The 23,083-nt window shown below is 43.4% G+C and overlaps 1 protein-coding gene across 2 annotated transcripts in view; it reads right to left on the bottom strand.

The window, feature by feature from the left end:
* Positions 1–23,083, bottom strand: part of ZMYM4 (zinc finger MYM-type containing 4) — a 50,486-nt gene that overhangs the window by 13,727 nt on the left and 13,676 nt on the right. For both annotated transcript variants that reach the window (XM_054999252.1, XM_054999253.1), the window contains exons 2-17: positions 17,989–18,034; positions 15,114–15,641; positions 14,448–14,515; positions 13,553–13,723; positions 12,808–12,886; positions 12,404–12,656; positions 9,698–9,872; positions 8,671–8,883; positions 7,835–7,985; positions 7,591–7,706; positions 6,705–6,980; positions 5,650–5,800; positions 4,804–4,976; positions 3,170–3,359; positions 1,705–1,848; positions 684–721 (exon numbers count right to left, since the gene is read on the bottom strand). In XM_054999252.1, the coding sequence (XP_054855227.1) occupies positions 684–721; positions 1,705–1,848; positions 3,170–3,359; positions 4,804–4,976; positions 5,650–5,800; positions 6,705–6,980; positions 7,591–7,706; positions 7,835–7,985; positions 8,671–8,883; positions 9,698–9,872; positions 12,404–12,656; positions 12,808–12,886; positions 13,553–13,723; positions 14,448–14,515; positions 15,114–15,641; positions 17,989–18,034 (2,772 nt within the window). The remainder of the gene's footprint in view (positions 1–683; positions 722–1,704; positions 1,849–3,169; positions 3,360–4,803; positions 4,977–5,649; positions 5,801–6,704; positions 6,981–7,590; positions 7,707–7,834; positions 7,986–8,670; positions 8,884–9,697; positions 9,873–12,403; positions 12,657–12,807; positions 12,887–13,552; positions 13,724–14,447; positions 14,516–15,113; positions 15,642–17,988; positions 18,035–23,083) is intronic.

The following is a 23,083-nucleotide window of genomic DNA, read 5'->3' on the forward strand; positions in this document are numbered from 1 at the left end:
CACTTCCTTACTTCAGCAATGCCTCTGGTAATGTCCTACTGTATCTGCTTACATCACTTCACTGCATTCTAAATTTTACACTTTGTTTCTCTTAACATTTGGAAGAGTCTCACTTCCATGCTGAGTTAACTGATTCCTATTGGGATTGGACTTTGTCTTGAACAGGCTTCTCTTTGTACCACAACCCTCCCCTGCAGCCACCTGTGTATACAAACTGGCCCTAATGGATTTACACTCCTGTGCACCTGATGAAGTGAGCTCTGACTCACAAAAGCTTCTGCTGGAATAAATTTTGTTAATAGTTAAGGTGCTACTGGAGTCCTCATTTATTTTACTGCTACTCATCTGGACTCTCACTCCACTCAACCAAGCCTCCACCTCTTCCATTCTAGAATCCCTGCAGTACTGAACACAACCGATCAATCCACCTATGACGTTCTCTCCAGGTTCTCCCAACCCTGGCACAGACTCTTCCCCTCCCCCACCCCAAATTTAGGCAGACCTTTGGTTTAAGCTTGCTTTCAGCGAAGTTTCTGGCATGGCCTTTAATCACATACAGCCGCTTTACAATATGATTAATAGCCAAAACTCCCCCTCAAAAGTACAACTGGAAAGTTAAAAAAATGCATAGAAAAGCACAAAAATAATAGCAAATATCCCAGAAATTTCTGCAGTGGACTTACATCCCCAATGATCTTTGCTGTTACAGTAGGAACGGCACCTGTTAAGTGAAGAAAAGGAAGGAGGAAATAACAATCTCTCTCTCCATAATAGCTTGAATAGTTGTTGCGGGTGGGGCCCCCTCTCCTTCTCAGCCCCCAACAGGGTCAAGCCTGACAGCCACCAGGCCCAGTGGATTGACTGAGGCACCTTATAAAGAGCTGCACATCAGCCCTCCAGTCAATGGCAGCTGGCCCTTTAAGAGTCAGGCATCCAGTGACAGCTGGCCTTTTGGCAGCCAGCTGATTGACAATCTGCCATTGGGAAGCTCCAGCATGTGGGTTGGGAAGGGGAGTTACAAGGCAGAAATTGCTCAGCAGGTCTTATTGGTCCCCCACAGGCTGAGCCACACCCCCATAAGGCTTCTGGGTAGAGGTAGGCCACTGGGCATGCCCCAGGCCCAGCTAGGGCCTTCAAAATGCTTGAGGGAGGAGGCAGAGGAGGACAGACCAACTCTGGCTCCCAGCTCAGAAGGGAGCGGAGCTAGGGGAAAGAAGAGGGCTACCCAGCACCTGCCCCTCTCTGTCTGAGGTTAAGGAGGGGCATTTCAGCCAAATTAAGCCCTGGTGCATGACAACTGGGGTTGGGATTCCTACAGTAGGCCCCAGTGAGCTCATACATTTGAAACTACGGGAAGCTCTACTCTTGGGCTGCATCCACAGTTTTTCTTCTGATAATGTAAGATTGTCAATTGTCAGGAAGTCATAGGGGAAAAGAAAAGGGGACAACTGGGACCAACAGATTTAGAAGCATGCAAATCACTACCAGTGTGGTGATTAAAGCGTCAAACTAGGATCTGAGAGACCTGGGTTTGAATACTAACCCTGCCATGGAAGCTTGCAAGTGACCTTAGGCCACTTGCTGTCTCTCAGCGTAACCTACCTCACAGGAGTGTTGTGAGGATTAAATGGAGAATGAGGTAAGCTGCTCTGGGACACCATTGGGGAGAAAAGCAGAGTATAAATGTAGTATATAAATAAATACCTTGCAAAACATTATTGGAATTTGCTGTGGGCTGGGCGGCTGGTGCACTGGCGAGGGACACCACATTTGCAATAACTGGGGTAGAATCCTTTCGGAGAGAGGGAAGAGGTCCTGCTGAAGATGTTGGAGTCATGGAAAGATTTGCTGGGTAGAAAGAGCAGAAAGAGATGAAGTTGTGTCAATGTTACTGTGATTTGTACACATGCCTGATTTTCCAACCCTTGATTCCTGGTTAAACGTTATGAACAAACACTGCTGAAAAGCACAGTATTTCAATGACACGAGGCATCAGAGAAGCTTTATCGCTAGTGCTAAAACTGTGATTCATACATGCAAGTCTTCACTTGAGGCCTCAACCATACTGATGAACTCGCAATGCGTGTGTTAGATCCAAGATGCACCAGCTCTTGCACACTACCTTGAAAGGGAGATTTTGTTGCTGTAGGCAGCTATGGTAGTATGCCCCCAAGATTGTATGAAGATTGCTGGTTTGAACCCCACCTGCTGTGTATCCTCCAGTTATTGCAGTCTAAGTGCCACTGAAATCAACAGAGTGACTCTGCCAGATGTTTTCAACAAGCAAACGTCATGTTACCTAATGTGGCTTTGAAGAATTATATTGGTAATTAAGCTTTTATAACTAAAGAGTGACTTCAAAAAAAAAGAGAGCAAGAGAAAGCAAGTACGCATAAGACTCTTGATGATTTTTAACACGAATTCAGAAAGCTTCTCTCTCTTTCTCTTTGCAGAGAGAAACAAACAGCTGTAGCTTGGTTAGACTTGTCCTTTGTCTTTAGCCTCAACTGAAGAAAGTATTGTTCTTTCTTTCTGTAGTTAAAAATATACTACTTTCTATTTTTATTAATCCCCCCTCCCAATTTAAAAACTTCTCATTTGGATTTTAATATATGTATTCATGATTGACTGGTCTTGTATATTATGCCTCTGGACTCTATTACCGATATAGGACTGGAATTGTCCTTTGGAATTTAGATGGAAGGGGCGGGGGGCGGGGTGAGTTGCATGTTATTCAGCAACATATTTTTAAAAAATCTACCCCTACCATTTGTTTTCCCCTTGAAGCTCAGAACTGCTGTCTGTTGACCGGAACAGTGAACTAAAGACCTCTGTTTCAGATTCCAGACATTCCTATCTGATACCCTGCAAGTAGCCAATCTTTTCAGCAGAAGAGCCACAATTCAAATCCAAAACATGAGACGATGCCTTTGAACTGAACACTCACATAACCCTATGCCAGCTGGGGGACCCCACAAGGCAGGCTGGCTGCCTGCTCAAAACAGTTGTTGCCCAGTTTCAGGAAAATGAGGACAGCTGGAAGAGGCAACAGCAATCTCTCTCACACACAGGCACAACATTCCACTGTGTGACACACTCACTGATTCAAAATCTGCCCTGCAGCTATTGTTTGCAAGCAAAGGCAGTGCTGCATTAAGACGTCTCATACCTGTATTGTTCTGGGAGGGTGGTGGTGGTGGCGGCGGCGGCGGCGGAGGCGGTGGTGGTGGGTCTGATGCGCACTGCTGATTGCAAAACATCAGAATGCACAGCAAGTTGCAGAAGTGCTTGATTTCCCCTCGCCATTTCAGGGACTCGCTGAGCTTACCCTGCCTTTTGCAGCCATCGCATTTTGACATCTATAAAGAAGACAGAGCAAACAGGAAGAAAATTATTTTTTTAATGGTGCTGCATTTCTGATGTTCTGATGTTCTTTTTAAACTATCTGGCTTGCACTCAGCAACAGGCAGAAATGATCTTACTTGCATCCTACTAGAGAGCAGTCTCACCCCTCCCCCAGGCAGCAGTGTAGGTACAGATACAGGTTGCTTGCTTGCTTTTAGAGAATTATTATTATTGCAGCACTAGTAAATTATACAATCAATATAATCAATATAAACACAACAGTTTCAATTCAATTCAATTCAATGTGACTGCAAATTTGTCCCAATAGAATGAGAGAACCAAGTCCCATATATTGACGGAACCTCTTTATCACAGGCTGCAAGCGGTGCCAATTGAAGTTAATTGGTGGCGTCCAAGGTTTATGAAATCCAAGGTGGCGTTTACATTCACAGATCCAGCTCCCGAGTTAGGTACGGGGGGCGTGGATATCCACCATTAAATACAAGCCACTAGGTCAATTGCCAATCACCATACAATTAATTAATTTAAAGACATATCAGTACCAAATACATTATATTCCAAAATGACTAATGTCTGGGTAGGACCTTTACATTCCAAAGGGATCTAAATGAGGGGAGGGAGAGGGGGAGGGGGAAGGAAGACAAGGGAGGGGGGACAGGGACGGAAAGACAAAAAAGAAAAAGAAAACAGTATGAATCAAGGAAAAAGAGGAGCCGGAAAGGGGGAGGGAGAGAAGAGAGGGGAGGGGGGAGGAGGAAGAAAGGCGAGGAGAGGAAAAACCAAAGAAACGGAAAACGGGAGGCAAGGGGAATGGGAGTGGGGAAAAGGAGCCGGGGGAGGGAATGGGGTGAAAGTTTATTACTCTGGAAGGAAGGGAATTGTTTATACGTTTCTAAGATTCACGCATGAGGTTCAGAGGAACACCGAGTAATCAATATCGTTATTCAAACCCTCTGGGAACATGGTATCTAACCTAAAGATCCATCTTATCTCTGCTTGGAGGAGCATACGTTTGTTAAATATTGGCGCGTCCTGGCAGGTATACCGGGCTGTTCAGCTCCGCCCTGCATTGGGTATAGGCGAACTAGGAGTTTTAAAGACCTTCTAGTACACTTGGACCTTTCGGACCGAGCTAAACAAACTAACTCACCACTTGGACATTTTCCTTGCGGCCACTGCAGCGTGTGTGCCCTCAGTGCAGATCTTAGTACACTGAAATTCCCCAAGGTACAGCATCTAATAAAATCTAGAGACTTTTCTACTTGTAACACACACAATGTAGTGTACCTCTTCAGAGCTAAAGAAAGATGCCCAACAACTTAAAGGGGAAGGAACACATTCTGCAATTGGTCAGAAATCTCAACTAAAAAGAATGTTCCCAAATTTGCAGACACTGCCTCCCCCCACCAGGAGGCATTTGTCTCTCATGCGGCTTACTTGATAGAACAAAACTGTGAACTTTGACATGCAGTCTTCCGAGCAGAACTCTTCTACTTTTCCCCCAAAGTGATTCTGAACCAACTTGGGCGACGTCTGCAAACAATAGCTGCACATCTTACAGTGGTTCCCCCAACGTTTGGCCAAGTCGTGCTTATACAGCAGCTTGCAGCCTTTAAAAATAAAAAAAAAGATCAGGGAGGAGAACAAACAACCACCGGGTGAGATTACCCCACCCACACCACCAGCTTTTAAGAGTAAATTAATTTCAAGGATGAAGTTCCTCTGCAACTGAGGAACTGGTTTGTTGGCCATGGACCCTCACGAACTGCCGGATCGCGAACCGACGATCAGGCAGTTCGTGGGTTTTTTTGGTTCGTAATGCGGTTCGTGCCCATGTCTATTCACAAATCTCTGTTGCAACAGCATCCGTGTACCAAGGCATACTTTCCAGGTCACAGAAGCATCCATGGAAGGACCATAAAGTCGCATGTAATGTTGCTGGACCACCCCAAGTTAAGTATGAAGGACAACTTCATTTTGATTGCAGCACTCATGGTTTGCAATAGTGAGATTCTGCATCCCCTCCTAGGGATGGTAGAATCAGAATAATTTGGAAGTTTCTCCAGTCTCTGACAGCAACCAAGGCAGAAGCAACCAAGAAGAAATCAGCAACCGGAGAATTTGGGCCAGACTATTTTCCCTTGAAGATCACAGGTCCAACTTCTCAAAAGCTGTCTTAGGTCCCAAAGCTAGTGATTGTGCTATCCTCGACATGACTTGCCAGCCCTAAATTCTTGGGATGAATGTTCTCCTGACATGTAACCCAGTCCTGCTCCTCCTTACCCTCACTACAGAACGACTTGTCAATGCCTGAGAACCGCACCGTCTCTTTGATAATCTTCTCAATTTTACAATATTCACACATCGACATTACACTGTTTATCTTCTTGTATTCATCACAGCATGTTTTCCCACAGAACTGGAACATTTTGCCCTGCAATTGAACAAGAATCATTGGTCAAACTGACTCCTCCAACATTTGGGTGATTTGGAAAGGGGGACCTTCCACAGTGACCTTCTTTGGAATGAAAGCACATTCACTTAACTTTCATTAAACCATCAAGTAGCAGGCTCATGCCAACAATTTCCCAAGACCAACATATCCAAGCTTTGTGTAGGCTGCAGTCCTGAGGGAGCACAGAAAGTGGAAGCAGGTGCAGAATCCAACTTATGGAGAATCTCTGTTTTCATTTAAAATTTAAAAAGGACAAGTTTCTAGCCAGTTCAGGTGTGCAGATATTTGAAAATAGATGGGCAGAATCTGCTAAAATTCCAGGGGCCAGAGAAATGGCTGCAGCAGAGTTTCTGATGGCTGCAGGCTGGGGCTCTGGTGCCCTTCATGGCCAAAGGATGTAGTGATGGCCATGGGCATAGACAGCTTTAAAAGGGGATTAGATAGATTGATGAGGCTAATTGCTATGGAACCTCCACATTCAGAGGCAGTAAACCTTTGAGTACCCGTGCCAGGAGGCAACATCAGGAGAAGACCTCAGCCTTTATGCCTTGTTGTTGGTCCCTCAGAGTAACTGGCTAGCCACTGTGTAAGATAGGATGCTGGACTAGATAGACCACTGGTCTGATCAAGAGGGCTCTTCTTATATCCCTGACCCTCCCCAGGCCTAACAAAACCAGAATAAGTTATACAAAATCTTGAAAAAAGTGAACCTCAGAACAAATCACGTGAATGAGCTGTTTGCATAATTCAGGCAGGTCATAGCATTTGGGTCAGAAGTCCTGCCTGTACAGGGGCTTTGGGCATCTCCCTTCATGCAGCTTGTGCACATGTGCATACACACACACACACACACAGATACACCTGTGCTACAGATGTTAATTACCCTGTAATCAAGCAGTTCAGGCTTGGTTGCAAAGAGGCGATTACAGTGTTGACACTTGAGTTTGACAACTGTACGGGCAAAGGTGACTTGCTGGGATTGGGCCGCAAGTCTCTGGAGCCCAGCTGCGGCCGAGCTGCTCACAGAGCTGGGGGAGACAGTTGAGGTAGTGTTGCCCGCTGCTGAAACCGTTGGTCCCGAGGGGATGCTGACGATCACCTGGCCCTGCGACAAGGGCACCACAGAGGAGTTCATTCCTGTGGGCTTGTTGAACAAGTTCTGGTAAAAAGCCAGAGAGGAAGCAAATGTCAGTGGTTGCAAGGATAAGCTCATTTCTATTCTACCATGACCACACACCTCTGCACCAAACCAGGATACCAGAAAGGATCCTGAAAGAGGTTCACTTGCCAGGGGCCAGAGAAAGCTGAAGCTTAAGCAGCAAAAGCTGCTCTGAATGCTTTTTGCAGAAATCTGACTCCCCCGCTCGCATGGGACAAACAAAAAAGGGAAGCGATAGCAAGGAGTGTGTGTGGAAACAGAACTGAATCAAAGGTCCACTGAGTTCAACACTCCATCTCCAAGACTGAACATCTGGATGTCCTTGGGAAGTTCACAAGCAGGCCCCCTGCCATTCGCCCCGGAGTATGGTAATCTGGAGCATATTTAGAATGTTTGGCTGGGAACTGGGAGACCCAGGTCTGAACCCTCACTCTGATGTGGAAGCTTGCTGCATGACCCTTGGCCTCACCTACCTCACAAGGTTGTTATGAGGATAAAACGGGGAAGAGGTGACAACAGAAGCTACTTTGGGTCTCCACTGGGGAGGAAAGTGGGCAATAAATGAAGAAAGTAAATAATGCTGCTCTTACAAAATAAAATCAAGACCTACCTGGAAAGCTACCACACAGCTATAACTGCAAAAGTTGCGTATGCTCCCATCGGACATAGCCAGGTGATACTGAGGGATGGCTGAGGTCTTACAGCTGTTACACTGGACTTGGACACCTGTCGGAAAAAACAACACCCAGGCACACACGTGTGTGTATAAGAAAATCATAGTGAACAAGATATTTTAAAAAATGTTTGGCTTCCAAAAGTGCATGAAGTGAAGGAAGGATAAAGCGGCATGTTACCTGAAGATGTGACCATTTTGACTCTGTGTGCAGAGAGGCAGTTCACAGAGCAAAACAGCTCTGTTTTCCCAACATTGTTTGTGCTTTCAATCATCTCAGCTGAAGACCTCAGAGATTTACACAATGCACAGGGAGTGATTTTTGCCGACTTCTGCGGAAAGAGGAACATGACAGGATCTTTTGCTGGGAGAAGAAACGGACTAATTTACTTTGCTGATTAGCGTTCTTGACAAATTTAAGAGACACGTCACAAATATACAAATAAAACAGAAACTGCATTTTTGAAGGTTGCTAAAATGTTCTTTGTACCAGGAATTAAATACAATCCCAGTAATCTCCCTCCTGTACTTCCAAGCAAGAATCTCATGTCAATGATCCTGCTCAAAGCCAAAGCTGGCAGGGTAAAATGGGGTGAAGTTTTAAATAAACACATTCATTTAAAATAAACATTCAGCAAAGAATTGCCTCAGTTATGTATGTTATGAAGCTGCCTTATACTAGTCCATCAAGCTCAGTACTGTCAACTCAGACTGTCAGTGGATCTCCAGAGTCTCAGGCTGAGGTCCTTCACATCACCCTACTAACCTGGAAATGATGGGGTTTGAACCTGTGATCCTCAGCATGCAAAGCTGAGGCTCTACCTCTGAGCCATGGCCTCTCCCCATGTTACAGTCCTCCCCTTTCTCAGGGCACTGAAGGAATCTTCTCCACACAGAGGCAGTTGTATCACGCTTCACAGACCTTTGTAGAGGGAAGGGCTGAGGCTCCCCTCCCCTCCCCACAAGCAGCCAAACATTTAAAAAATAACAAAGAGAAAAGAGAGGAAAAACCTCAACCTGTTTGTATGCAGTGACACACGTCGAGCTGCAAAATTTCTTGGACTGCCCCTCTATTTGAAGCATGTGGCACTGCCCTGAGGCGCTATAACAGTAGCCCCCACAGTTTTCACAGCAGTTCATGGTCAAGTTGTTCGCTGAGCGAAACTTGGAGAAGCAGGCGTCACTGCAGAGCTTGTGCACGACATTTTGGTAGTTCACTTCATGCCGAATCTGAAAATGAGATTGCAGGGAAGGGAGAAGAGTATGGAAAGTTGTCACGCAAGGAGAATTTGAGACTTTCCTGTTCCACAGTCATGTAGAAATGACTCCTCTGGTTCTCTGTGGTGAAAGGATGCCATTTGCTCCCTCAGCCATCCACTGTGTGCTCAGGAGACCAAACATCTACCCAGCCCTTTCAACAGAGCCATGTAGTGAGGTTTATGCCTTCTACCCTCTAAATACTGTCTTAACAAGGCTGGAGATATAGGAGGCATATCATTACTATTAATAATGTTATTTACAATCTGCCTTTCTCATTGAGGCTCTAGGCAGATTACCCAGTGTTAAGACAAATAGGATCAACAGCTGGGATATCTAATGAAATCCAACAGGATTTGGATATCTGAAATCTGAAAACAGGCAGAAATCTGAAAAGAGCTAAAAATCAAGCATAAGCATTTTAAATAGTGATATGTTAAACAATGCAGAAATTACGTAGTAGGAGGAGCATACTTACAGGAACAGATAGTTCACGGTAGTATAGTCTGCAGTCCCTATCCCTTTACCAAGCATCTTTCTGAACCACTTCCTTACAGTGCACAGAAGTTGCTTGTGGAAGTGATCTCAAAGATACTTTCCTCCCCCATCAGTCTCCAAATTTCTAATCTGTTTTTGGATCTTGATACTATTCTGTGCTGAGTACACTCATCACTCATTTGCTGCTTCTCAGTGGTGATTTGAGCGCAGAGTTACCCGAGCCCAACACTCTTGGCCCCTGCAGCAGCCCAGCCCCCCACCCCCCACCCCAGCTTGCAAACTCAGTTACCACTGCGTTCTTCTGACACATGCTGCACTTGGTGGAAATGCTGTTCGTGTGGATGGTGACGACAGGTTTTCTTTTTAATTCATATATGGAAAGACATGACTGACTGCAGAAATCCTTGCTGGAGTTTGTATTGTCGAACTGAGCGGTGATCACATCCTTTGGATTGAGAATCTCTCTGAAGAGTTGAAAAAGGAGAGAGTTTTTCAACTGTGTTAAATTTGAAATTCAACCCCCCCCCCACACTCCGTTAAAAAAAAAAGACCCTCCACAAAAACAATGGCCATAAAGAGTAGCCCTGTCCACTAGTTACAGGGAATGCACGTACAATCTGTGTACAGCGTACACTGGGTTTTTATTTCTACTTGCGCTGGAATAATTTTCACGTTACATTCAATGCAAGCACACCTAAACATGTAAAAAAATTCAAACCCCATTGTGGTGAAACATCCCTGCTGACCCATGAGCACTGCCCCTCTTGCCCTCCGGGGTGTCTGGTGTTCACTAGTGGCAGCTCAAATCTCCACCCGGCACGTGCCACCCACATGGTGCCCCCCCCAACCTTCAGAGCAACTTTCGCTCCTGCTCTTTTGTTCTCGCTGAGACCATGTTCACACTCATACTTTAAATGCAGCACCAAAGCTAACAAGGGAAGTAAAAAAAAAGAAATGGGATAAAAAAACAGTTCCTCTATCCTGCTCCTTTTGTACATAGCTAACATAGATTTTCTGTTTAGGCAAGCTCTCTATCTTAGAGAGTTATAGCTTATTGAAATGTCTTACCACCTTTCATGGTTCAGGCCTCCAGCATCTATATGGGTAACGGCCGGCAGCCGCAAGGAGCCAACTCTCAGCTCCTTCACCCCCAGCTCAAGTCAGCTAAAGAAACCCTCCTCCCTGTGCCAGGAGGTTTTATTCTCCACCTTTGCCCACCCCCTGAGCAGGTCAAAGGTGCAGGTCAGAGAAACTTTTCCTGGAGGTTCCAGGAAGAAACCTTTCAGGCATTTTAGTCCTCCAAGCCCCTCCCTCTCACACACCTGGGAGGGTAAGCTTCTAGCAGAAAACCTTCTGGACACATCTGCATGACTAAAGCCCAAGGCAGGGTGTGGCTTAGGAAGCACCTAGTTTCCCCTTCCCCCTCCTACCTGTTCTTAATTAAGAAACACTTTTAAAAGGGGGGATGATAGCTTTGACACAGTCCACACTCACATTTATCCAGATACTAGTCTCTGGTTTCATTTGCAATGCTAACACAAACTTGAGTAAAATGGAATTGTTCAGGAGAACAGTTTAATAAAGGGAATAGGGCTATAGTGTAACAGAGCAGATCAGGAAGACACTTTTATAAACTGAATCATGAGTCTACGCCGGTGTTTATGGTACATATTATTTATTCACTATCTGTGCTAACCAGCTCTTACTATGCTGTTTTCAACTTCTGTAACTCCATGTTCTGAATTATTTGACATATCATGCCCAATACATTTCTGCACTGTATTTAATTGGCACTCCTAGTCCTGGTACATGTCTTATTAGATGTTTTATCCTATCTGACCATATTGTTTAAACCCCCTTGAGTCTCAGTGAGTATAAAAAGTATAAAAAATAAAATGGCTCTTTATTACTAACAGGTATGCATGAACATGCAGTTTGTATGTGCATCTACTATAGCACATGAACAGGGCTACTGAACAACAAGGCAACAGAGTACACGTATTTCACACAGATGTTTACAGGTTCAACCCCAGGCACCTATGATTAAAAGGACAAGTAGTAGGGCTAGAACAAAACCACTACTTGAGTCCTGGGACAGGTGAAACACTGACGAGGCAGACTGAACTCACTGATGGGCAGTTTTGTGTACTCTCCAACTCAGTCTGCTTTACACAGGGAGGAGCTTGGGTCTTCCAAGTCTAACACTCAATAATTTTGATGCACAGAGGCAAACAGATGCTGGCAATCATGAATGCTCTACCCTCTCAGTGAAGTTGACATTCCTAGAGATGCAAAGATCACTGCTGTAGGTCCTTTGCGTTAGTACCCATACTCTGCCACCAGCCACTAATTTTTAATTTTAAGTAGGCAGATGCTCTGATGTCACTCTTCTTCCTGCTCCCCCAAGTAGTAAACTCACTGACCCTCAAGCATCAGTGAAAAGAAACAGAGAAGGGAAGTTGGGGTCTCGCAATCCTCTGTGCCATTATGCATTAAAGGGTAGTCTCAATGCAGCAGCCTTCTTTCTGAAAAGAAGTTCTCTGCTTCTCCAGTAGAGTTAACATCTGTGGTCTCAAACCATCTGCAGGTTGAAGTGAACACAGCTCTCCACTCACCCCCCTATTATATTGATCTACTTGGCTCCTGTACAGAAATAAGAGATGCTAGTGGACAAAAATCTACATATTTGAGGTCCTGGTGTAATCAAGGTTCCAGGGATTACTAGAGAGGTGGATGTCACTCCCGGGTTTTTCTGGGAGTGACACCACACCGTTGCTGACCGCTGCTCCCCCCATGTGTCCCCACTCTCGAGGTCTCCTGCTGGTTGCCAGGTTGGGCATAGCGATTCTAGCTAGGACTCTCAGGCTAGAAGCAGATGAAAGAATGAAAGGCCTCAGACCCCTTCTGCCAATCCCCCACCTCTTTCCCCTCTGGACTTGGCCACCTTGACAGCAAATAACACACTGATTTAAATTACTGCTGAGGGCACCCTTACTTTGAGCAGCTGGAACAGGTTTTCTTGGTAGAAGCTGGTGGTCGGGCGGCTGGAACAGTGTATCCAGTCAGGCACAGTGTGGAACAGAAGAGCTGAGTAGAACCTTTCCTCTGATATGCTGTTTGCCCCTTCTGGAGGATCTTTTTACAGCCCGAACAGGAAACCCGCACTGCTGTGCTTGGGACCGAAGGAAGCAGTTTGTTCATACCAGAGGGAGGGGCATTAGGCGGGAAACCTGATGTCAGCTGTGGAGCTTACCCAAAAAAGAGAGAAGGGAAGAAAATCCACTGCTATTGCAGTCTTCAGAACAGGAGGGAGGGAAAGCATTGCCTCCTCCCAATGCAAAGCATTTTTCTGGTTGTCATTCCACACCCACTTCCCCTTCGGCATTCCCATGTCCTTACCAAGAGGGCTACCACTGACTGAAAACACAGCGCTGATCTTCAGCTCCCCTTCCTGAGTTTTTGGCTGCTGGCCATATTCCTGAAACAGACATCAATTCCAGCAAGTGAGATTAGCAATGCCCCCAAACTCATCTTGGATTCTGAGCCACATTTAACTCATGGAATCTCTCTCCAGGTTGATGGGGAGGGGCAAACCTGCCCAAGGAATCCTGAGGTGACCATCCCCTTCTCCTGCACAGAATGCTAACACCAGCCACATTGTCCGGAGTAGCTCCCCACAGATCGTGCCAATGTTCTCCCCTCTCTCATACACAAAACCTATCTGAGTTATACAGCATATTATCCAGAAAAACATCAAGGACTAGAAGCCCTGGCTGTAAAACTAACAGACGATTTCTGTGGGTAGAAGACGATTTTTGTGGGTTCCCTCCTTCCCACTAAAGACTTTTGACCTTTCCCCCCAAACAATTCCTGGGACCTCCCCCCACGCATTTCAGGGAGTATCTGAGGCTGCAGCAGAAGTGGCTGGGGGAGGTAAGAAAGTTATGCTCCACAGATGGAAACTCCTTCTGTCTGCAGAAATCTTCCATGGGATCCAAAGCCTCTGAATTCAGTAACAATACTATAAAAAAGGCTACAGGATAGTCTTTTCCCACTTCAGGTTCAGTTTTAAGCTAGCTCCAATGGGGAAACAAATTCAAAACAATGCAACAATCTCCATATCTGGAGTCCAGGCTCTTCTGACCTCAGTATTCTCTGGTTCGTCCTTAATTTTGTTTAGCAGCCCCTGCTGAGGCGCCAATGCCTTGTCATAGTCATTGTCCAAAGGCTCTTCCTTAATTCGGATATTCGGCGCATAGGAATTCCCGAGGTCTTGACCAACTGATTCCTTGTTAGTAAATGAGTAACTAGACTCCTGGCATACAAGAACAATGAGAATTTCATTAGTGTGCACATCTGAGACACATGTTCTTCCCCTCCCCCCAAATATTTTAAGATACAGCTCCATTGCCCTTTCTTGTTTTCAAACCTATTCCAAAAATGAGCAAGTCTAGTTTGGCCCATACTAAGACTCAAATAACAAAACTTAAAAAGAAGAAAACCCCTTTGAGTAGTTACAGCTGTCCATTAATCAAATCTTCCTCTGGCAACAAAGAAAGGGCAGACAGAGAGATATTAAAATTTCATATGAACAATAATGCAAGGTACATACATTACAGAGGGGGAGGGGTACAGCTGGAAGATCTGGCTGAATAATTTAAGCCAAATTGGGAACACTGGCCAACACCACATCTGTGAGTCCAGATGTTCTTCATCTCTACTTTTCCCTCTCATTTTCTTTCCATCCTCAGACTCTTATTATGGACCACTCTTTCTTCCTGGAATTCCCCTGTCCTTCTCCCGCCATCTGCTGCTTTCTTTTCTAGAGCACCACTTCTTCAGCCTTTCCTAGCCCCTTCTGCTTTGGCCTGGATCTTGAGAATCAGAGCAGTTCGGCCAATGACAGCAAGCGACCAGTCTGCTCACTTGCCCTACAACATTACAGCAGCCAGCCAGAGGCCTCATCGCCACCATCAAGTTCATACAACATTCCTACTCCAAAGCAATACACCATGCTATGCAGAAAGACAATAACTTACCCTGAAATTAGTGTCTGGTGCTTGTGGTGCTAGCTGTGTCCGTAACGTTTCTTCTACTTGATTAGAAACTGGTGGGGAAATATAGATTCCATTAACAGCGTTTTGGCAAAAATAGATTCTTCAGAACTTGCATGTAGTCTCCAGTCAGGCTTTTTTGGCCATTATGCAAAGACCCGATTGGAAGGAATAGAAATGATTTTTATTCTTTATTCTTTGACTTCTTTCTTCAATTTTGAAAAAGTGTATGTTCCACAATATAAACTAGAGGCACTTCTCACTATGAGGCAAAAGGAATCTGCCACCCTTAATGGTACATAAAGCTAGCTAGATGACCAAGAATGGTGTCCAGTAGTACCTTGAAGACCAAACAAGATTTCCAAGGTATAAGCTTTCAATAGTTAAAGCTCTCTTGTATCTAACAAAGGAAGCTTTGACTCTTGAACGCTTATATCCTGGAAATCTTGTTGGTCTTTAAGGTGCTACTGGGCTCAAATTTTGCTCTTCTACGGCAGACCAACATGGCTAACCACCTGAAACTAGCTCAGTGGGAGACAGAGAGATCAGATACAATTCAACAGGAAGTTCCTTGCAAAAGCCGCAGTAAAATGAACTAGTACAGCTCAAGTGCTTCTCTCTCCACCTATCTCCAAATGATTAAACACTTACCTGATTTATCGAGGAAACTGCTTTTCAGTCTTGAGTCCAATTCCTTCGGCATTTTCTCCAAGCGCTTATCCCGCTCTTGAAAAGGTCCTTCTCTGGTTTTCTCCTTTGACAAAAAAGCCTCCTTACCATCATCTCTACCTATGCTGAAATCTTTCCGAATGGGCTTAAATATCGGGGGTCCTTTGTCAAATGGTGAAGAGAGGTCCTTCTGGATCATGTTTTGCATCTGCAAGTCTTTCTCATTGTCCACAATATGATCCCGAACCCTCCTCCCGTCTCCCCGACTATCATCGGGGCGGATGGCAGAAGGGAGACCATCCTTTGGGGTGAAGTTCTGCTCATCCTCGTTATCGCTTCCAACAACTGGAATCCCTGTAAGGTCCCCCGAGTTTAGGAAAAAATCACTGTTGTCCAGCAGTGAGTTGGTGGAGCCTGTTCGGTTCTGCATTCTGTAGGGCAGGCTGTCAAAGGCAGGGGTTAGGCTGTGGACAGTTTTCTCTGCCATTTCTGTATGGACAAGGTCAGCACCTTGAGAGGAAAGAATTGGAGGTCTTGAGAGAGCATCTCATTTGGATTCTGGAAGCCAACATAAAGAACTCCAACATCTATGTCCAAAAGCATGTACTATGCAATGTGTGACTAGGCTTGAACACAGTGCTTTTTTCCCAGGGGAAAAATTGGGGGGAGCCATGAAAAAAATTTTGGGGAATGGAAGAAATGCTTTCAAGACAAGGTTTTACTCAATCAAAATATGAAGGATGATTTTATGAGTGTATATGTGTATGTGTATTTTCAAGGATATGTTTGGGGTTTAAATATATTATGGTTTATAATGTATTATTAAAGCATTCAGTGTTTTCAATGTTACATAAAGTTTAACTTGTATATCCAAACAATTTATTTTCTTTTGTGTAGTACAACATTCTTTTTTCAAATTTCAACTTTTTTCCTACCTCTTCAATAGCAAAAATTAAGATACATGTGCTAAGGCAGCATAGGGTACAGCAGTTTGCAAAAAGTGAAAAAAGCAATCTTAAGTAGAGTTACACCCTTCTGTCTTAGAAGAGTGCAACTCTGTTTAGGATTGTACTGTAAGGCATTTTTTTATTCCATAAATATGTCAAACTGTATAATTTTGTATAATTGTGCATACTAAGTTGTAAATTATGCATTTTATGTTATTAAAGCATTCCCCCCAAAACCCCGACCATTTCCCCCCATGGCTTCAGAATTTCTGGAAATTTTGCGCCCTAAATAATCCAGTGTCACTAGCAAAATGGGCTGACTTATTTTTACCCTTGACCCCAAAGCCAATTAAAAAAAAACAGACCTCAAATCACATTATTGGAAGGACTTCACCACTTCTCTACATTACAAAAAAAGGCTATTTATTCCAAATATTTATGGGTCAAACATTTGACCACCTATTATTTTACTATGTCAAATATTTCTTGAGGCCACATACATTATGTGTTGGTGGCAGCTTTATTTATTTTATTTATTCATGCCATTTATAGTTTGCCTTTCTCACTGAGACTCAAGGCGGATTACATAGTGTGAGATTAGTACAGTCAATATCAAGAACATTTCCATAAACAATGCCACAGGGTAAATAGATAGAAGTTCATAGCATTAGTAGGAATTAAATACAACATAGTGACGAAGTCTGTGGTTCCCAACTCATTCGTGGATCATCTGAGATCCCCTCCCTACAGTATAGCTCTCCTATCTAAGTAAAAAGCCTTTTGGAATAATTCGGTTTCACATTGTTTGTGGAAAGCCAAGAGAGTGGGGGCTCTCCTGACCTCTTTCCACAGGGTGGGGGCCACCCCAGAGAAAGCCTGTGTACAAACTGCTTTAGATTTCACCGATGTGCAGGGTGGCACCTGCAGGAGAACATGTTTGGAAGAGTGAAGCTGCCATGGAGGAGCATAGGGAGGGAAGCTTATCTTTTTAAACATTTTATGATGGTAGGAGCTGTTTGCCTTCTGGATTCATAGCAGTCAGATCTACCAACACAGCAAAACTTCTCTTACTAGCTACCTACTAGGAACACAGACATCTCCAAACAGAGAGGATTGGTTTCTTGCCTAATTAGCACAAATCAACTTCTTAAAATTGCTTTAAAAATAGTTGTTGTTACTTTGCTTAATTTCCTTTTTTAAAGTGTGTAACTATATGGTTAACCTGGTGTTTCAGGTTAAAAGACAAAGAGATTAACTTTCCAGTGAATTCTTCACATTTATAGAAACTGTACCTAACAACTGTTAAAATGTACAATCATTTTAAAAGTTAAATTTCTTTGCTTCACAATAACAGCTACTGCTTTTGTCATTAGCATAAGTATCAAGCTTGAGTATCTCTTCCGGTGTTTTGAAACAACTGACGAAAACTGGACACTAAGCACGTATTCAATTAAATCAATGGAATGGATTCCTTAGCAAATGTGCTTCAGACCTTTCTGAGCGGTCAAATAACCAAGGGTTGGATCCAAACTACATTTTCTGTCTATGGAATGGAACATTCCTGCCTGCTCCTCTCCCACTGCAGGATACTGATTTCCACAAAATGCTGCTCCTGAGGGGCAGGGGATCCTGAGCAATGACATGGGGAGGGGGAGTCTGCAATGGGAATGGGGAATTGATGGAAACTGCCAACTCAGTCTGGCTGCAACTCATAGGGTTCAACGGAATATTACTTTAGGAAGCAATTTTCAGATTTGTTGATGACTCAAGAAGGTTTCTGGTTACACTGCAATGTGTGGCTCACTTTCTTGAGCTACCAGAAACCAGGATTTCAGAATCTTAATATCAAGACAATAACTTTAGTTCACAAAAAGAGTTGGAAGGAAGGTTGCAATTAAATCTTTTCTTACGTTTTTCTCCAAGGTTTCCAAAAACTGCATCAGTTTTGTCTTCAAACTGCAATTGGGAAAAGAATCACATCATTATTCTGGTTGTTTTGTTTTATTATTTTTATTTTATTTGAAAATAAAAAATAAATAAATCTCACACAGAATAGAAATAAACATTTGATAGCAATAGTGAGAAATTTACATATAAGCATCCATAAAATATTTCCAAATATCTAAAAATAAGTCAATTCGAAGTTGTCACTTATATGCCATACAGTCAAATAGATATGTTATAAGGTCTTCCATCTACTGCATTATGGGAGGTGGGCATTTCTCTCTCCAATGTTATGAGTCTTTTAGCTACAGTACGGGCACAGAGGGTCCATTTCCATTGACCATCAGTTAAATTCCAAGATACAGGCAGGTAATCTAAAGGTACGTAAACATCCTCAAAGATCAATGGGTATTCTAATATGAAATTAATATGACTCATAACTTCCTTCCAAAAAAGTCAAATAACTGGACATAATCAAATATACGCTCAAGAGAACGCCATCAATTTAACACTGTATTTAGTCCTTTACAATATAACACTGTATTTAGTCCTTTACAATAAAAATGCTGTGTTCAACATACCCTAAACATAATTTTTTGTTGAATAAGTTGCAATTTAAGATTCGTAAGAGTAACTGACATAAGCACTGGAGGCCTGATCCCATTGCTCTGGCAAAATTGTGTGGTCTAAATACTTATTCCATTCATTCCTCAGATTCTGCATATAATACTTATTAACTGACATCAAATAAATATTGTCAGTTTTGTTTTTTGCATAGATTCAAGGAGAGTTTCCAAGAGTTGGGGGAGACTGAAATACTCAATTATTCCAGTTGTTTTATGTAAAAAAGAAAAACTTTCTCTTCTTCCCAATTCTTGGAACCACCACCACCACCACCATTTTTTAGCGAATTAAAAATGCAAGTTTGTTAGTCAACAATGAATTCTAAAATGGATTAAATCCTAACATTCAATAACAAACAGTCAAATAAACTGCCTACTGGTCCAGGAATAAAACCCAGATAAATAATTCCAGGGCAGAGAGTGCACTCATAAAGAACAAGCAAGCAAAATCCAAAGTCTGGGGAGAAAATTTTTAATCCAACACTTGAAATTGGTAAATCAGGCACCAACTGGAGAGACGCAGAGATCCACAAGTGAGGATCCATTGCGGAAAAGGTCATGACCCCCCACAACTTCATAAGGTGGGAGCATACACAGAAGGGCCTCAATGCTTGAAATTTATGTTATGGGGCGGGTTCTGGTTCATACAGGAGGAAATGAGTCTTTAAATGTTCTGGCCCTAGGTAGTTTGTAGGGCTTTAAAAGGCTAAGAATAGTGATTTAACACTACTACACTAGAAAAAGTGAAAAATATAACTGTACTGGCCCCAGACTGGGGCAAAACTAAAAACAACACTGTGTCATAACAGGCCATTTATACTAAACCAGGGAAGGTTTCCTTAAGAGATCAGGCCATGAGAAATGATACAGCCATGGGACTGCGATCTACCCTGATCTTTGGGACAAATTTGCCTTTTTCAACCACAACAATCTAGAAATGTACATCTGGGGCTGTTAACAGCATGGTAAGAGGGAAGCCCCCCCACACACCCCCCACAATTAAGTGTGTAACAGCCATGGGCATACACAATGGTGCCTATATAGAGCACTCTCCCTGTGACCAGGCAACTTGCTTTTTCCAGTGTTCAAACCATTCAGGGATGTTCACACTTCTTTGTGAGCAGGCCTTTTACACACGCTTCCAAGTGAACATGAGAGTGTAGGGAGCAGGCTTGAGTTTGCCGCCATGATGTCCCTCCTACCATGGCACATGTAACATTAATGAGACTGTTTCATGAAAACAGCTTCTGAGCGGCTAACCCTGAACTTTGGAGCCAGCGTGCCCCAGAGCTGGCACGATTCCCCAAACCCAACTGCATCCCTTTACACCTGCCACTTAGTCCACCAAAACAGTCTTGGCAATCACCTCAAAGAAAAGGTTCCCTCAAGTTCCTGCTAAGTCATCTTCTGCAGGAAAAGCCAGACTTCAATTTCAATGGCTCTTTGGTAGCTGGACCTTAAACCTAGTTGGCTGACACTTGGAAAGATAAAGAACTTACAAGGAAGGAAGTCCATAGTTAAGGATGTCAAGGGAACTAGATAAATAAGTCCTGTCTCTTTAATAGAAGCTTAATCTGTGGAAATGGGCAGTTTCATAGCATGGAAGTTAATAACATCACCTGGTAAATAGCATCCCATTCAGCTTCTACTAACCAGACAGGGCATTTTTCTCCAGGCCTGTTGACAACCATATTGCTAGTTCAAATCTTTGCTCAGCCATGAATTCATGCAGAGGTCTTTGGCAATCTGACATTTTTAAACTTTGGTCACTGGCCTGCAGGACAAATTTAAGCCTTTCTTATAGGGCTCTTCTAGGATTACTGACAGAATACTTGGTTCACAAAGGAAAAATGCTATACAAAGCATTAACAATATCAACACACTTTAGTTTAAAAACCACGGTACCTACCTTCAGCCTCCTAAGAAAAGGCAAGATAAAAATAAAATCAGTAAACTGCCACAGTTACAACTTTCAGGCAGTACAAATTCAGTTTTCTTGCCTTCTGCAATGTGAAGAGGCAAGTTGCCTGTCTGAATTTAGTATAACAACTAAACAAAATGAAACTTTAAAAAAAAATCAATCACCAACAATTCACTATAATAAAAGTAACTTTTCGTAAGTCTGATTCATCCGCCTTTTAGAATTTGCTGTTTGTTATTTCACAAGCCTATTCATGTTATTTTTTTTTTAAATAAAAAACACATCTTCAAGAATCTACAGAACTGTTTCGAACAATTATCTAATTTTTATAACTTTTATGTAGAATGCCTCTAAGTTCACCATCCCTGTGGGTAGGGGTGGACAAATAATTTACGTGATTTTACTGGCTCTGCCATCAAAATTTGGGATACTGGTGGGCGGGGGGAGGATTTGCTCCCTACCCCAGGGGCACACAGCAGCACTTATCGTAAGGGGATGGGTTGGGGAGGGAGACACCCATGTCACTCCAACTGCCCCTCCCAGGTTTGGGAAATCTTGTTCAGGATGGAAAAAAAGAAATGCAGCTCTTCTGGGTGCCCCCTCCCAGGGCTGAGTTTGCAGGATCATAAAAGCAATCCACAGATTCCTACCTTCGAAGCATCTAGGGAGGGAGAGGAGTGCACTGGCTAACAAAGAACCAGCCTGCTGCATATACCTGCTGCAGGAAAAGAACCACTTCGAACAGGAAGAGAACCCCTAGAGGTCAGGAGAGCCATAGAGAGCAGCAAAGAAGGGAAGCCTGCACGAGTTGTGAACTCAGAAGAGCTTTGCTGGAACTGGAGAGCCCCCTAGCAGCATCAGCTGTTCCAGCCGCCTGAAAGCTCATCCTTTGGTTTTGTCTCAGTAAAAAAAAAAAAAAAGTTGGGACAAACAGGTCACATGTTCCTCATTCATTTCCAAGAACATTTCCCTAGTTACGTTCAGGCACACCAGTTACGCTGGGAAGCACCACCACTGCACCATCCAGCAATAAAGCAAGACCCTTAACACTTCCCAACTTGCAGCAAACAGAAATAAAATGTATTCCCACCCCATTCCCAACTCCTGTCTTTCAAATGAAAGAACACTGCACTGCCAAACAATTAGTTACTTTGGGAATATGGGTTTATATGTTCTATCTCTAGAAACGTTTTGCAAATTCAGCCCTTTGTGAATGCAGTAAATTTTTTTAAAGACACCTTAAATACCTGCATTTATAAAAAATAACATGAACATATTTAAGAGGGGGGGGGGGACTAAAATGGTTGTAGTCTTTGCAACAGAAATAAACCAACAAGCTCTTTTTTAAACCTTTCTTTTTGCCATCATTTATTCACTGATTGCTGCCTTTTCCCCCAACGGGGACCCAAAGCAGCTAGTATCATTCTCCTGATCTTTTAAATCCTTATAATTTAAATGAACCCAACAAAGGTGAGGGTAGCAAAGGCTTCTGGCCAACATGTAGCAGCAAAACAGGCCTTCTCCCGACTTAGCCTGAAAGATGCCCCCTACTTAGACACGGCTGATCTGGCCACCTGGATTCATGCCACAGCAACACTGAGACTAGACTACTGTAATCCACTCTACATGGGTCTCCCCTCAAAGTCAGCTCCAGCTGTTGCAAAACACTGCAGCTCATTCACTTTCAGGAACTAGACGAAGCATGCGTATTACTCCCATTCTGTAGTCAGTCCACTGACTTCCCAGCACTTACAGGGCTCAACTCGAGGTCATGCCTATCACATTCAAAGCCCTTTACAGACGAAGCCCCTCATATCTGCGGAACCACCTCCCCCCATGTTCCGTCATGGCAGTTTCGCTCATCTGAACAAGGCCTTCTGCAGATTCCACCCTGCAGTTGGGCTAAACCAACTGCCCATACACGCACTTTCTCTGTGGTCTCCCCACCTTGTGGAATGGCCTGCCTGAGGTGGTCAGGGGGGCTCCCACTCTCCTGGTTTTCTGCAAGCTATGCAAGACTGAATTATTCAGGAGGGCTTTCTATCCAGATCATAGGGATGTATCTTAAGAGAAATAGCTCAAAGAGATACTTGGTAGGAATAGGGACTATAAACTAGACTACTAGGATACTGCTGCGGATGTAAATACCCTAAATGATAGTTTGACGTTGCTAAAGAAGTCATGTTAATCACTTACGTTTTAATTCAGAAAGGTTTCATCTATGATTTTTGGCTTTACGCTACTCTGCAAATTTGTGGCTACCATACCCTACTGTATTTTTTTCAATGAATGTCCCAACTGCTGATCATGTTGTATTTTTGCTGTGAATGTCTTAGCTATTGAATGTTCTAGTTATTGATTATATTGCATTCACTTGCAGTATATAATAAACTTTATATCTCAGTGAGAAAGACTATAAATAATTATTATAAAAAAGGTTTAGGTCAGGCTTTGTAAATTTCCTTTAAGAAGCTGTCCCTTTCAAAATGTTCCCGAAGAATACTCAATAAATATAGA

Source organism: Eublepharis macularius, chromosome 15, assembly GCF_028583425.1.
Source record: "Eublepharis macularius isolate TG4126 chromosome 15, MPM_Emac_v1.0, whole genome shotgun sequence".
Taxonomy (NCBI): Eukaryota; Metazoa; Chordata; class Lepidosauria; order Squamata; family Eublepharidae; genus Eublepharis; species Eublepharis macularius.